Source organism: Malania oleifera, chromosome 12 (genome assembly GCF_029873635.1).
Source record: "Malania oleifera isolate guangnan ecotype guangnan chromosome 12, ASM2987363v1, whole genome shotgun sequence".
NCBI classification, from domain to species: domain Eukaryota; kingdom Viridiplantae; phylum Streptophyta; class Magnoliopsida; order Santalales; family Ximeniaceae; genus Malania; species Malania oleifera.
The window spans coordinates 68,322,875-68,338,188 of record NC_080428.1 but is presented as its reverse complement, the minus strand read 5'-3'; the positions used below and the strand labels follow the sequence as shown (position 1 = coordinate 68,338,188).

Sequence of the window (15,314 nt, the reverse complement as noted above, 5' to 3'; positions counted from 1 at the left end):
GGTATTTGTTATGATCAAAATGGGATGTGACCAATAGGGTCAACACAATGAGACTAATGATATGTGAATACTGGTATGTAATATGAATATGAGAATATGAGAATGGGAAATAATGCAATGTAAAATTTTACAATATGAATATTGAATTGTAAGAATTGAAATGTAAAATTTTGAAATATGAGTACAAAAATATGAATGATGAAATGCCAATACCACATAATATTTGCGGATATGTGATAGTGATAACCCTGATGGATGGATATGGAAACCCTAATGATGGGTTGTGATAATGAGCATGGTACCGTTGCTATTGGAGACGGTGCAACCACACGGACTCGTGAAGCATGTGATATGATAGTCGACTGAACTGTTTAGTAGAGTTGTTGTGCCCCTTGAGTCCGAATTAGGGCTATAGGCCAGCCAGTCATACTACAGACATGGGATATATGAGATGATATTTTGATCTAACTAGGTCGGTCAACTGCGGTTAGATCCAATCTTCGGGCCATACAATCCTATTCATGGGGGGAAGCATGACGTGGAGAGATATCCTCAGGACAACCATGAGTTACAAACACGGATGTATTGGTTATCGAGGATACTCATGAGCTAGATGTGAAATGAAATGAAATGAAAATGGTAATGAAACGAAAATGTGAATGAAATAATGTAAGTTAATAATATAAATAATTAAAGCAAAGTAAAACACTCCGCTTGAGGATTTACTGAGTAAGGTGAGTGCCCAGATAAGTATCAGTTGTTGTCGAACCCGAGTTATTCGAGTAAGAATACAAACGATATCATGACAAAGGGAAGCTACTTGTATGGGCGGATAAGTTTCCCTATTTTTTAGGAACTTCAATGGTAAACATGAGTTGTGTATGAATGGATTTGGAAATGAAAGTAAAATGAAAGCTTGTATTGTATATCTATATGATTACAAATGTGGAAATGATATATTTTTTTTTTCAGAAGATACTATCACTGATATGATTATATGTTATGATATAATGAAATTCATACTGCCACACACTATAGATAATTTATTCCGTCTTACTGAGATGTGTCTCTTCTAATCATTTAAATATTTCAAGAAACCGAGATAGACCTGGTGATAGAGTTCCGAGGTAGAGGGGAGTGGATATCCTGAGTAGACACGGTGAGTGTTTTGAGCTAGGGAGATTTGATTTCCCTAGAGTATTTTGTGTAAGACTTGTATTTTTCGATGGTTGGTACTCTAGTATGTGTATTCGCTGTCGTATGTACATATATATATATAAAACTTCCGCTGTTAGGTTGTGAATATGATGATGACTGTGTACCCAGTACCCTATTCAAGTCGGGTTTTGTGTTATGGTATCAGGGATTGACGTGGCCGATATGTGATTATTATGTTTTATATGTATGGAAAAAAATGGTATGAAAATCAGAGCGTCACAAGAAGAATCCGAAGAAGGGAGAGCCCTGCTAATAAATATAGTGGTTGGAGAGGGAAAAGTTTAACATCTCCTACCACGTGTTGTCTTTTAAATTTAAAAAAAATAAAAAATAAAAAATAAAAAAAAGAATATTGTATGTTGCCACGTGTTGCCATGGATGGCTAACACGTGGCAGCCTAGTTCAGTTGACTTGGTTCAAATTGGTTGAACCAGCCTGACTTCCCTGGATCGCCCTATTTTTTAATTTTTTAATTTTAATTTATTCTTGATTTAAAAAATTAGGAAAAATAATTAAAAAATTAAAAAAATCAAGAAACAATAGAAAAAAAAATTAGAAAAAATAATCTTTGAGTCATTTTTGACTTAGGGAACCAAAAAAAGTGAAAAAAATTACCAAAAATAAATAAAAGGAGAAAATTCTTTAAAAATCCTAGAAAATTGTAAAAAAAAATTGAAAAATTCTAGAGAATTTTTGAAAATTTTTTAGAAATTTGGGAATATTTTGAAGATCCATTTTTTATTAAACTTAGTGTATTTGCATGATCATTTAATATTTGTATATATCATATTTTCGTATGCGTGGGCATGTGTGTGACGTAATGATAAAATAAAGGATAAAGAGGTGTTTCAAACCGAACCTATAACAATTTTGAGGGGGGTTTATGTAATAAGACCTCTCATTTGGAGTTCTTATTGAACAATCCTAAATCACACTTGATTTTGTATTTTCTTTTAAAATTTTAATGTTCATTGGATTGTTTAGGATTAAAGACTATCTAATTCAATTTGAGGTAGTTCATAGAATAGGTGTATAGGGGGTGCTAATAACTTCCTCTCACATAACTGTACTCCCAATCTCAATTTTGGTAAAAGCAGACCTAGGCTACTGGTTCCTTAGCCTTAATTTTAGTCTAGAGACATCAACTCTTTCCCCCATGTCAGAGTTGTAACTAGATTATCATACGTAGGAGACATAGGTAGGGAATTTAGCAGTATCAACGCTTTGTCTTCATCCTCGAGCTTTACATCAATTCGCTTCAGATTGTTGATGATCTAATTAAATACGTTGATGTGTTTATTCAGGTCTGAACCCTCTTCCATCTTAAGCCAATAAAGTCTTTGCTTAAGATACAACTTGTTTGATAAAGACTTAGACATGTATCGACTCTCCAATTTTAGCCCAACTGTCGCCGGTGATTCCTCATCCATGATGTGATACATCACGTCATCGGTTAGACACAACCTGATAGTAGCCATAGCTTTCGCTTCCAACTCCTTCCAACTCAGGTCGTCAATGCCCTCTGGCTATTTCCTATATAGTGCTTTCACCATACCTTATTGTATCAACACGTCCTTAACCCTCCTTTGCCAAAGTACGAAATTTATTATTCCATAAAACTTACCAATCTCAAACTTTGCAGAAAAATCTTAACCATTGCAACCAATAGCTTTGATACCAATTGTTGATTTAAATGCGCAATAGAAACACACACAAATCGAATCGGAACGAGCAATTCAAGCACTCAACGATGAATATACAGAACAATCAATCACAATGAAAATAAAGGAAAACAATAAAATCAAAGACACAAGAAATTTCGTGGTTTGGTATTGTGCTTACGTCTACGGGAGCAAACGACTTATTTTCACTATTAGATTGTAAAGTTTACATTAAGTGTTATAAATATAGTTTATATATCTAACCCTATGCACACAGAAGACTTAGAATACATCTAAAACACTTCTATAGCAAATCTCAGAGGAAAAACCTCAGAATCCCCCAATCTACTGATCACTAAATTCAAAAATCCGTAACCTGTGCCAAACGAAGCTGTCGACGGTTTCAGGCAAATCGTTGACGGTTAAATACCAAGAGGTATTCTTGTTGTAGACTGAAACCATCAACAGTTTGATCCTACAACTAACTTCCTTGTTCTTTGCATCATCGTGCTTCCCCAGCACATGCGTTCCACTTAATATGAGCCACATCTCCAACATCACAAATTACAATTTTAAGGGGGTTTTTCTAACAAGTCTCCCTTACTTTGGAGGTCTTATTAGACATTTCTAAATCGCACTTGATTTTTTATTTTATTTTAAAATTTTAATGTTTATTGGATTGTTAAGGAGTTAATTAAGGACTTTCTAATTTAGTTTGAGGTAATTCATAGTTAATTAGGTCATTTGTAAAATAGGTGTGTAAGGGGTGCTAATACCTTCCCCTCACATAACTATATTCTTGATCCCAACTTTGGTAAAAGCATATTGAGATTACTGGTTCTTTGACCTTAGTACTAGTCTAAAAACCAATCAATGAGTAGTAATTAGGTGAACTAACAACACCTGAGAAAATAATATGTTAGTGATGACTCCATCAAACCACCAATATTATTGTCATCTCTTTCCATTCCGAACCCTACTCCGGGACGTTGTGACAATTGTATCAATTACTTATATATTATTAATTATTTTTATTTGTCTTTTGTATAAATTTTAAGTGAAAATTTCATAGAGTAAGCAAAAGAAATCGGAGTATATTGCAAATGCTGCAATCAGATTGCAATGATGAGTCGGACGTTGTGACAATTGTATCAATTACTTAAATATTATTAATTATTTTTATTTGTCTTTTGTATAAATTTTAAGTGAAAATTTCATAGAGTAAGCAAAAGAAATCGGAGTATATTGCAAATGCTGCAATCAGATTGCAATGATGAGTCCTTAATAATTTGAGTTGAAAAACATGATCAATCCTTGGCACTTACATGAGCTTAATTCCATGTTTATGCCCAAAAATAGTCTATTTAAAGAATTGTGACATATAATTTACATAAAATTATGATATATAGTTTTTTATAACTTTTTAAAAAAGTATTCTCATTTAAGAGTATTTTTAATCATAAAATAGCATCTGCATTTAAAATATTGATTTCTATCAAGAAAACTATGTTGTAACTTTTCATTGCTTAAATTAAGAGATGATTTTTTATTTTTTGGTTAACCACAAAAAAATTTTATATGATTTTCCCTTATATATTTGGATTAATTGGTTCTCATAAATAGACTAGTAAATAGTTGTAATAATTCTTGCCAAATAGATGGAAAGTACAAGGAAAATATATAGGTTTTTGTGAATTCTACATCACAGCAAGATTCCAAACTCCTAAAAATGTTGGCACTGTAGAGCATGCTTCACCCCCCCCGCCCCTCTTTAAAATAATAAGGATACATTTGGTTCACAAAGTATTTATTTCTAAGAAAATGATGAAATATAATAAATGCAATAAAATTTGTATATAGACGTAATTTATTTTGAAGTTACTATTTTTGTATTATTTTATTCAACATGAAATAAGATGTGAATGAACACTGTCATTGTGAAAATGGTGAATCCTTCTATGGTTTCATGCTATGAAATAAAAAATTAACAATTTTTTTATAGTGGAAACTGTTGGCACTTTTAAAAAAATGTAATGTATCAAAATTTTCTATTATAATTAATTTATTATTAAAAATAGACATTCTTTGAATGAGTAATTTGGAGTTTAGTTTGGTTCAATTACCATTCTTTTAGTTAATTGAATAGAAAATTTTAAACTTTACATTTAAAATCATTTAATCATAAAAAGCTATTCTTAAACATGATACAACTTGATTTTGTTGCTAGATTACAGCTTGATTGTGAGCTTGTTGAAAAACTCGTTTGTATGTCTGTTTAATTTATAATGCAAAATCATTTATATAAAATTTATAGAAAATTTACTTTAGTAAATAAGCTGTTGATTTTTTTTTTTAAATTTTTTGAGGCAGCAAAATATAATAGAATTTTGTTTCAATACCTTTCCAATAATATTATTAAAATCTTTATTATAACACAATTGTGTAGATTTTTTTCAAACTATATGATAATTTAATTTACTAGATTTTTTTTTTCTTATATTTAGTAAAATTTTCAAATCAATTTGGTCGTAAAATATAATAGGCCGCATCTTCAGTGATTTTTCACTTAACCTACCTAATAAACAGGTTGATACTTTATTATGTGGAACAAATAAAATGTAATGAAACAATCAAAGACCTGGAGATAATAACTATCTATCCAACTAAAGAGGACTAAAGCAATGAACCACTAAAGGACCATTGAAGCAATGAACTTGAAGGACCACTGAATCAAGCATCTTTACTGTGCCCAACTTTATCTTTATCTATATTATCATTTAAAGCTTTTGTATTGTCATTGTCAAACAACTCTCCTACAGAACCATTGAATCAATGGACCTGAAGGACCACTAAATCAATCATTAGCTCTTTATCTGTATTATCATTTTTAGTTGTATTATCATTGTCAATCAGCTTTAACTTTATCAAAAGTTGTAAAAGAGATCAGGAATTATGTCGAAGGCATATTCCGAGATGCCATGACATATTTTCTCGCTCCTCATCTATATGAAGGAGAGTTTTGTTGATTTTTAGAAAATAAGTTTGAATAAGTATATTCAAACTTGTCATAAGCTTGACGGATGTTTGAGCTTAGCAAACTTAACATAGTAACAACTGGAATAGAAGAAAATGGCAGGTGGCCAACCAGAAACATCCAAAATCTAACAAAATCTTTCATTGCATGCTTATGGAATTTTATTGCTCCACTTTCAATCTTAAGTATGTTTGCTTCTCAAGCAATGCAGAGAGAGAGAGAGATAGAGTTTGAACCACCTTCTACACTGCAACATGCATTAAACATTCAAAGGATAAGGTCCAAAAGTTTATAGTGATGAATCTGTAACTCATGAGAACAGGAAAAAGAAAATCTAAATTTTAAGAGAGAAGAAAAGAAGAAAGAGCTTACTCACTGATCTATGCAATGCAAAACTTAATCCCTTGGAAGTTAAGGTTCAGAAATTAGGATGCGGTTTTGTATTTCTAAGAATGTCTTCACATCTTTTCCCCATAACCTGCTTGTGCAAATCAACAGTGAGTAGCATTGCACAAAACAATGCGCTATCATCACCGATCAGACTAATGATGAATTATTATTATTCTAACAACACATATGTTGCTATTTCAAGCTAGGGTTGCTTTGAAATCACCAAAATAAAGCATGTAGTATATTCTGAAAAAGTATATAGATAACAAAGATGCGTTTGGATGACTCTGAAAACTCACCAGCAATCAATCCCAACTGCATTGGCCCCAGCCTTATCTGCCACTTGATCATCTCCAATGTGTACTGCTTTTCCAGCTTCCACATTAATTTGATCTACATCATTGCTGAATAATATGAGGTTGTTTTGAATCTATTAATTGTACAACTGTAAGAAAATATATTGAGTATTTCAAAATGTTAAGTGATTTATTCACGAAAATTGACATATTTAAGGCAGTAAACTAAAAAATGACATGATTCACGGCACATTAGTCACCCCTTGGAATTACCAAAAGGCCACCCTTGGAAATCACCAAAGGAAGAAACATTTGTAAAAAGGGTTTTCATGGGTCTTCATAAAATAGTGTCTTTTTTGGAGAAAAGGAAAATTTGAGGGGTGAGAAGATGAGGGAACCCTGTTAAAAAATAAAAAGGAACCTAAATAGCATTTTTCAACACCCCATAAAGTGGTACTAATAAGCAAAACCTGTATAAGTATGCCACCAAACCTACCCTCAGACACATAGCAGTATGTCATCCAAGATAATGAAAACTGGAAGGGAAATGGGTGGGAAGCTTGACTCCACCCTCCAGGTTTCTCAAGGAGAGGAGATGCATATGCAAGATGGGCAACCAAGCTAGTTATGATTTCATTAAACGCATGTGCCACACACCTATAAACATTTTGTTTGCCACCATGGCTTTCGTAAAGGAATTTGCAAGTCAAAATACATACCTAAAGCAGCTTTAAATATTTGTGCATCTGGTTTTTCGTATCCAACCTCTGAAGATACAATGACGGAATCAAACCTATGAAGAAAACCAAGATAATCATTGCAATATAAAATAAAGAAATGTTTTTTGCAGCAGAATATGCCTGTACATTCTTTCATTTAAGCATACCAATTATTTTGTTTGTAAAGGAAAATGGATACTTCATCAAAGAAAAAAAATGCCTTGTTGGGCATGAAGATGAAGTATCAAAATGGAGAACAGGATACTTTTGCAGATGATAAGACAATCATCAGTATCGCATAATGACAAGGAAACATGCTGCTAGTGCTACCAGAAGGACAATAAAAATAAACTTCCAAGGTAAAGGAATTTTGGTCCTCAAGAATGAAAAGAATGAGTGGGGACAGTTTAGCGTCAAAAAATAAGAAAACAAAATAAAGGCAGTGGCACTTACAGGTCTACAACATTGAGGTGTTAAAATTAAACCTCTATGTAAAGGAATTCTGGTCCTCAAGAATGAAAAGCATGAGTAGTGACATCTTAGAGCTAGCTTCAGAAAATAAGAAAACAAAAGAAACACAGTAGTGCTTACAGGTGTAAAACATTGAGGTCTTTCAATAGCTTCCTTAGGCGGGTGTCGAAATTGGATACAACAGCCAGCTTAACTGTTACACTGTTCACCATGTTAACATTAAAAAAAAAAAGCAACTATGCAAAGTTACTAGGCTTCAGAACTATCGGCACTAGCAGGCTACAAGGAGAATACTTGATGACTATGACCTCCAGCATCTTTCAGAAGGGATAATGTTTCGTAAGTTCCATTTGGAAGACACCATGCATCACCATTTGCAAAGTACTGAGCAAAGGAACAGTGAGGACTTCAGGTAAAAGATTCAATATGAAATACATAGTTGGATCAAATGAACAATAAATTAGTAGTCACTGTGCTTTGCTTTAAAAGGGCCAGTTGCACAATCTTCCTGGAAAGTGGTCTTTTAGGGTTCTATGTAACAAATTTTAGAAAAACAGACATGCCAAACAATTTGGTCTCGAAACCATTACCTCATATACTTCTTCAAAATAATCATTGCTGGCACAACCAGTGGATTTAGTAACAACAAATTTCCAAAATGGCCTCCCATCTCCCTGTCAACAATTCGATGGAAATAAGAGAGAAATGGAATCAGTTAGAGATTTCAATGTGCTAAGTAAATTAGGTTCCTCATGCAGTACTAGGAAAAAGAAATTTCAATTTTCTAACACTGAAGAGCAGATGAGAAGCAGTTAAAGAAGAATAGTGCTGCTTGTGTTTTTCTGAGGGAAAAAAAATGGATAAGAAAAATAGTGAACCCAAAGAGTAAATATAAATATGCATGCACTTCTCTTTTGGAGATTTAAAGAACTAAGCTACTCAGAACTTCTACCCAACTTTCCAAAGGAATTGTCTCTCGATTAGCAGAGATGATGGTTAAATTGTGCTTTGAAAAAGAAATTGATAAGAAAATGAAATATGTTGCACTTGCTTAAAAATACATTTTGAAAAAAAAAGTAACTGTTCTTTCAAACAAATGGAGGCTTTTGGAGACTGCTCTACATGAAAAAGCCAGTTGTCTTGGTTTCTTTTGGTTGGTATTCAAACACCTCTACAGCATGACAGCTTTGTTGTTTCTAGCGATATAGGTGTTAGATAGCAGAAAAAGCACAATTAAGTAAACTGTGTTTGACGACCTATTCTCCAATATAAATGTGATACTCTTAACCAATATTCTACAACATCAACTGAGTTTTGAATCCCACTGATGGAGTTGGCTACATAATCCTCTTCTATCATTCCGCTCGATTCAGAGCAATATCATCCGAAAGTTGGAGTGTAATCAAATCCTTATTCACCATCTTAGTCTAAGTTTATTGTAGGTCTACCTTTCCCACCTGCCACTACATTGACAAGCTCACTCTCCACATGTGCATTAGATTTTAACCAGTAATCTGCATTTTCTTTAGGGTTTGTTCGGTATCGTTGCTGTTTTTTTGTTTTTGGTTTTTTGTTTCTGTACAGTGAAGAAACATATTATAAAAATGCGTTTGTTTATTTTGATGATTTTCTATTTATGTTGTTGGTCTTTTGTTGTTTCTGAAAAAAATTGAAAACTAGATTTTATGATTTTCAGTTGTTTTGGCAACCTTTTAGCAAAAATTTTAATATCTAGAAATACCTCTTTTGAATTAAATCATTCATTTTATACACTTTAAAATAAAAATAAAACAGAATGATCACATGAATTTAAATATAATTGAAATAAAAATATTCATAAATTAAAAAAAAAAAAAAGAATAGAGCCAATTACAAAATATTTTTACTATTTTTCAATTGTCACGCTGGATAAAATTTTTATTGTAAAGTAAATTTTGAAAGTATAACAATTAAGTAAAACAATTATAATAATTTTTTATTTTTATTATAGTATTTTTAATTTGTATTATTTTGCAATTTTATTATTTCAATCATATTTTTATAATATTATTTGATTTAAAGACGAAAATGAATATTTTTTAATTTATTTTAGTTTTTTAAATATTAACCAAACAGACTACTGGTTTTTAATTTTTAGTTTCTTTCTACTGGTTTTTAATTTTTAGTTTCTTTTCGGGTTTTGGTTTTCATTTCTAGTTTCCATTTTTCTAATTTTTGATAGTGATACCAAACTGCCTTTAGATGTTTGTTTGTTTGTCATTGATACAACAGTTATAATAAGCCAAAATAGGGGGTAATAGATTGGAGAACCAATCTACACCTCACAATGAAAAGCTGTTGAATGATCATGTAGAAGGCATGGAAATTACTAAAATGATTTGAGATGCTAAATAGGAGAACTGCAAATGAAGCATATAAAAAATATAATAACAAAACAATAACAAAACCAAGTTTAAGTCCCACTAGGTGGGGTTGGCTATATGAATCTTCTTCCGCCAATTTATGCGATCATAGACCATTTGTTTTGACAAATTTAAGGATATTAAATCCCTACTCAATATTTCTTTCCAAATTATTTTAGGTCTACCCCTACCCCTTCCCCTTCTACCGCCCCCCGCAGTAACTAACTCACTCTTCCTCATTGGTGCGCTATAGTAACTAACTCACTCTTCCTTACCGATGCAAGTATCCATATCATTTAAGTCGTCCCTCCCTTATCTTATCTTCTATAGGAGTTACATCCAACTTACCACGAATATGTTCATTCCTTAATTTATCTTTCAGTGTTATATCACTCATCCATTTAAGCATTTTCATTTCGGCAACTTTTACCTTTTGGATATTTTGTTTCTTTGTCGCCCAACATTCTAATCCATATAGCATACCTGGTCTTATAACTGTCCTATAAAACTTCCCTTTTAATTTTAAGGTTATTCTACGATCACAAAGCACACTTGAAGCACTTCTCCATTTTACCTAACTTGCTTTAACTCTATGCATTACATCATCTTCAATTTCTCCTTTAACTTGCATAATAGATCCAAGGTATCAAAATCTACAAGTGCTATTTATTTCTTTATCATCAAGTTTAACTTTGTCTCCAATATTTCACCTACCATTACTGAAATTACATTTCATATATTCTGTCTTATTTCTACATATCCTAAAATCTCTAGTTTCCAAAGCTTCTCTCCATAATTCTAACTTAGTCTCTACTCCATCCCTAGTTTCATCAATTAATACAATATCATCTGCAATCAACATATACCATTGAACCTCCTTTTGAATATTCTTCGTCAGTTTGTCCATCACTAAAGCAAAAAGATAAGGGCTCAAAGCAGATCCTTCAGTACACTTATGGTGATTAAAAATTCTCTAGTTTCTCCATCTATAGTCCTTATACTAGTCATTACTCCATCATACATATCCCTAATGACATCAGTATACCTACTACATACACCCTTGTTTTCTAAAACCCACCATAAAATTTCCCTAGGTATCCTATCATATGCTTTCTCTAAGTCAATAAATACCATATGTAAGTCCCTCTTTTTTTCCCTAAACTTTTCCATTAAACTTCTTAAAAGATATATAGCTTCTGTGGTAGATCTCCCAAACATAAAACCAAATTGATTTTCTGAGACCTTCGTTTATAACCTTAATCTTTGTTCAACTACCCTTTCCCATAGTTTCATCATATGACTCATAAGTTTAATTTCACGATAGTTATTACAATTTTGAATATCTCCTTTATATTTGTACATAGGTATTAAAGTGCTTTTTCTCCATTCATCAGACATTTTCTTAGTTTTTATAATTGTACTTAATAAATTAGCTAACCATATAATTCCGTTATTACCTAAGCATTTCCAAACTTCAATTGGGATGCTATCTGGTCCTATAGCTTTCCCATTTTTTATCTTTTTTAGTGCAAACTTAACTTCATTAACACTAATTTTGCGAATAAATCTCATATTTTTAGTTTTTTCCTCATTTGTCAAATCTAAGTTTAAACCTTCTACTTGGTTTTCATTAAACAACTTACTAAAGTAACTTCATCATCTTTCTTTAAAGTCTTCGTCCTTAACCAAGACAATATCATCCTCACTCTTTATACTTCCTTTCTCTAGCTTTAGAACCTTTAAATATATCTCTTTCCTCTTCTTTTGTATCTAATCTATCATACAAACTATTAAATGATCTGTACTTAACTTCACTAACGGCTTTTCTTGCATCTTTTCTCGCCTCCTTATACTTTTCAAAGTTATCCCTGTTCGTACATTTTTGTCACGTTTTATACCAAATTCTTTTTGTCTTTATGGCTTTTCGGACATCTTTATCCCACCACCAACTTTCTTTGCTATTCAAGAATCTTCCCCTTGATTCACCTAAAATCTCTTTTCCTATTTTTTAATTGAGCTAGCTAATCTACTCCAAATAGTATTTCTATCTATCCCATCCTTTATATTCCAATGCACATCTTTGATCATTTTATTTTTAAATTTTATTATATTTTCTCCCTTTAGGTTCCACCACCTAGTTCTCTTATATTGGTTTATTTTATCCTTTTTTCTTCCATTTTTTAATATATATATATATATATATATATATATCTAACACTAAGACCCCATGTCGTGTAATTAGACTTTCACCTGGAATAACTTTACAATCCTTGTATGATAAATGATCTACCCTCCTAGTTAAAAAAAAAAATCTATTTGACTTTTATTTTATCTACTTTTAAAGGTTATTAAGTGTTCTTGTCTCTTCTTAAAGCAAGTATTCATTACAGTAAAATCAATTGACATAGCAACGTCTAAGATCATCTCTCCAGACTCATTTTTGTCTCCAAATTCATATCATGTATCCTCTCATAACTTTTATTATTCCTTCCAACGTGTCCATTCAAATATTCTCCTATAAATATTTTTTTAGTCCTTGGTATGACTTGTATAATACTATCCATATCTCTCCAAAATTATTTCTTAAGATTTTCTATTAAGTCGACTTGAGGAGCATAAGCACTAATGATACTTATTATCTCTTGTCCGAATACCATCTTGATTTTTATAATTCAATTCCCTACTTTATTTACATCAATAACGCTATCTTTTAAGTTTTTGTCTATAATAATTCCTACAACATTCTTATGTTTTTTTTTTTTTTTCCCAGCGTACCAAAGTTTAAATCCTCATTTATTAATTTCTCTAACTTTCTCTCCCACTCACTTAGTTTCTTGAAGGCAAATTTTATTAATTCTTCTTCTAATCATTGTGTCCACAATTTCCAAATTTTTACTTGTAAGTGTCCCTATATTCCAAGTTGTTAATCTAATCCTATTTTCTTGAACTAACTTCTTTACATGCCCACGTCTAGAATGATGTAGGAACCCTCCCATATTTGACACCATACTCTGGCGCAACACAGCGCGTCACTTCGGGGTGACGACCTAGCCCACCCTCGCCCACTTTTTGCTACACACAGGTGGTACAAATGCAACGCGTTGCTCGTAGGCAACGCCCCAGCAAATATTCGGTAAAGATTCATATCATACTGATCACAAATTTTACGCTGACTGAACTACCTAACACAACCCTCCTCCTTTACCCGGACTTGGGACCGGCTGTGTGAAAATATTAGGACATTAAGTGCACCACAGAAATGTCAACCCCAAAAATCTCCAAGAAATCCCAACAGATTGAAACCTGCAGATGATGAAAAGTTTTATCTATCTACATGGATTTTCTATTGATGAGTAACATGGATCAACCAACGCACCCAAACCCACAAAACAAACCTGGTAGCGAAGCTTTTCTGGCCATTCACCGGAAAAGGCCTTCTTAAATCCTTGCTTTATTTCAGCGGAAGTTGAATTCAGACCTACAAGCATTTCAAAGGAAAGAATGTTTGAATTACGACAACTGGAACAATAATAATCCGCAAAAGTCATGCTGTAAATATGTTAATGAGGGCTCTTCCGCAATCAAAGATAAAAGGACCGATGCTTCACTTGAACCCAACAGAGCAAAACCGCACTGAGGGGGTTGGGTGAGCAAAATGCATCAATTTTCACATCTTTCATATACAGACAGACGATAAACTACACAAAAATGAACACAATCAACACGTACTCATGACAAAACAAAAAATCAAATAAAATAGAAAACGAAAGAGTTCCCGATCGCATCGAATTGGGGATATCATATTCACAAAAACTAAAAAGGACTAACCATATTTTCTGCCAATGGAGGCGTAAGTGTTTTCGACGGGATTAGCTAACTGGAGAAGAGTGCCGCCAGCATCCAGCAACAATGCATCAAATGCTCTTCTCGCTCTCCTTTCCCCGCCTGTCAACATAATCTACACATGCTCATAAAGAAGAAGAAGAAGAAGAAAAAAAAAGACTTCCAGTAAAATCAGTGAGAGAGAGAGAGAGAGAGAGAGAGAGAGAGAGAGACGGATGTGAAGAGTAGGCACGGAAGAGCATCGAACAGATCGTGAGAGCTTCAAATTGAGAGGATTCAGGGCTCTGAAGAGAGGAAAAGCCTCCATCGCCATTCGATGTTACCGAAACTGGGCTACGGGAATCAAGCATACTCCGCAACTCTCCGGTGGGGTTTTGCAGACATTTTCACCAAAATGGGGAATCCTGGATAGCGTATTTTCAGAAAACGAACTTGGCCAAATAACATACGAAAGTAGCTGGCTTCGCATCTTCAAGACGCGATCATTTTCTTTTTTTACCTTCTAAAAAAATTTGGCATACTCCCAAGAAAAAAACAAGTACTCATAAATCCAACCACCAGCGTTTAATAATATAGATTTTTGTTTTTTTGAAAGAAAGTAGGAACATGATTTGAGAATATGTTTATTTTGTTATGAAATATATGTATGTTATCCCATTTTCCACCCCTTAGACTTTCACCTCAATAAATGTTTTAACGATTCATATTGTCCTATAAAGGGGCATCATTCCCTTCTCATTTGGAACACATTACATTTGATGATTTCATATAAGTAGACATACAGTAAGGATAATAGAAGAAAAGAGATAAAGTGAAGAGAGATATTTTGTACAAGTGATAAAGAGAGAAATGATATTTTGTACAAGATCAATTCCAAATCATCTTTTAATTTCGTCCAAGATAGGGAAGTTTTTTTCCTATCCGCCTGTGGAGTAGGTATATCTGAACCATATAAAATTTTTGTCTCATCTCAATTTATTTTCTATTTATTTTCAGAATCTTTTATAATACGTTATCAACACGAGCCTCTAACCAACTGAGTTATTTTTTTAATTCTTATTTAATTTATTCATTTCTTGTAAGTTTTACTCCACAATAATATAATATTCTCCATAAGAAAATATGTTTTTTAATTTTTAAAGAGTATCAATCTTAAGAAGAGATAGTAAAATAGTTCTCCTGAAGAGGTTATATATATTTAAATCTCTCGAAAATATAGTCCTCCTGAAGAGACAATATATTTAAATTTCTCGTCTATATATTTAATCTCCCAAAGAGAT

The 15,314-nt window shown here is 32.5% G+C and overlaps 1 protein-coding gene across 6 annotated transcripts; it reads right to left on the bottom strand.

Annotated features, from left to right (window-relative positions):
• Window positions 1-5,865: 5,865 nt before the first annotated feature.
• LOC131145090 (uncharacterized) lies at window positions 5,866-14,481 on the bottom strand. 6 transcript variants are annotated; one of them, XM_058094165.1, is made up of 10 exons: window positions 14,248-14,481; window positions 14,020-14,136; window positions 13,587-13,669; window positions 8,380-8,463; window positions 8,098-8,173; window positions 7,910-7,982; window positions 7,319-7,392; window positions 6,603-6,696; window positions 6,286-6,391; window positions 5,866-6,160 (listed from the first exon to the last, which is right to left on the bottom strand). In XM_058094165.1, the coding sequence occupies exons 1-9, from the start codon at window positions 14,345-14,347 to the stop codon at window positions 6,325-6,327; spliced, it is 768 nt and encodes a 255-aa protein (XP_057950148.1). In that variant the 5' UTR covers window positions 14,348-14,481; the 3' UTR covers window positions 5,866-6,160; window positions 6,286-6,324. The 6 variants fall into 6 exon arrangements, with proteins under 6 accessions (XP_057950148.1, XP_057950147.1, XP_057950145.1 ...); XM_058094164.1 differs by having other exon boundaries at window positions 6,290-6,391; XM_058094162.1 differs by having other exon boundaries at window positions 7,910-7,990; window positions 8,073-8,173; window positions 14,248-14,476.
• Between the last annotated feature and the right edge of the window lie 833 nt (window positions 14,482-15,314).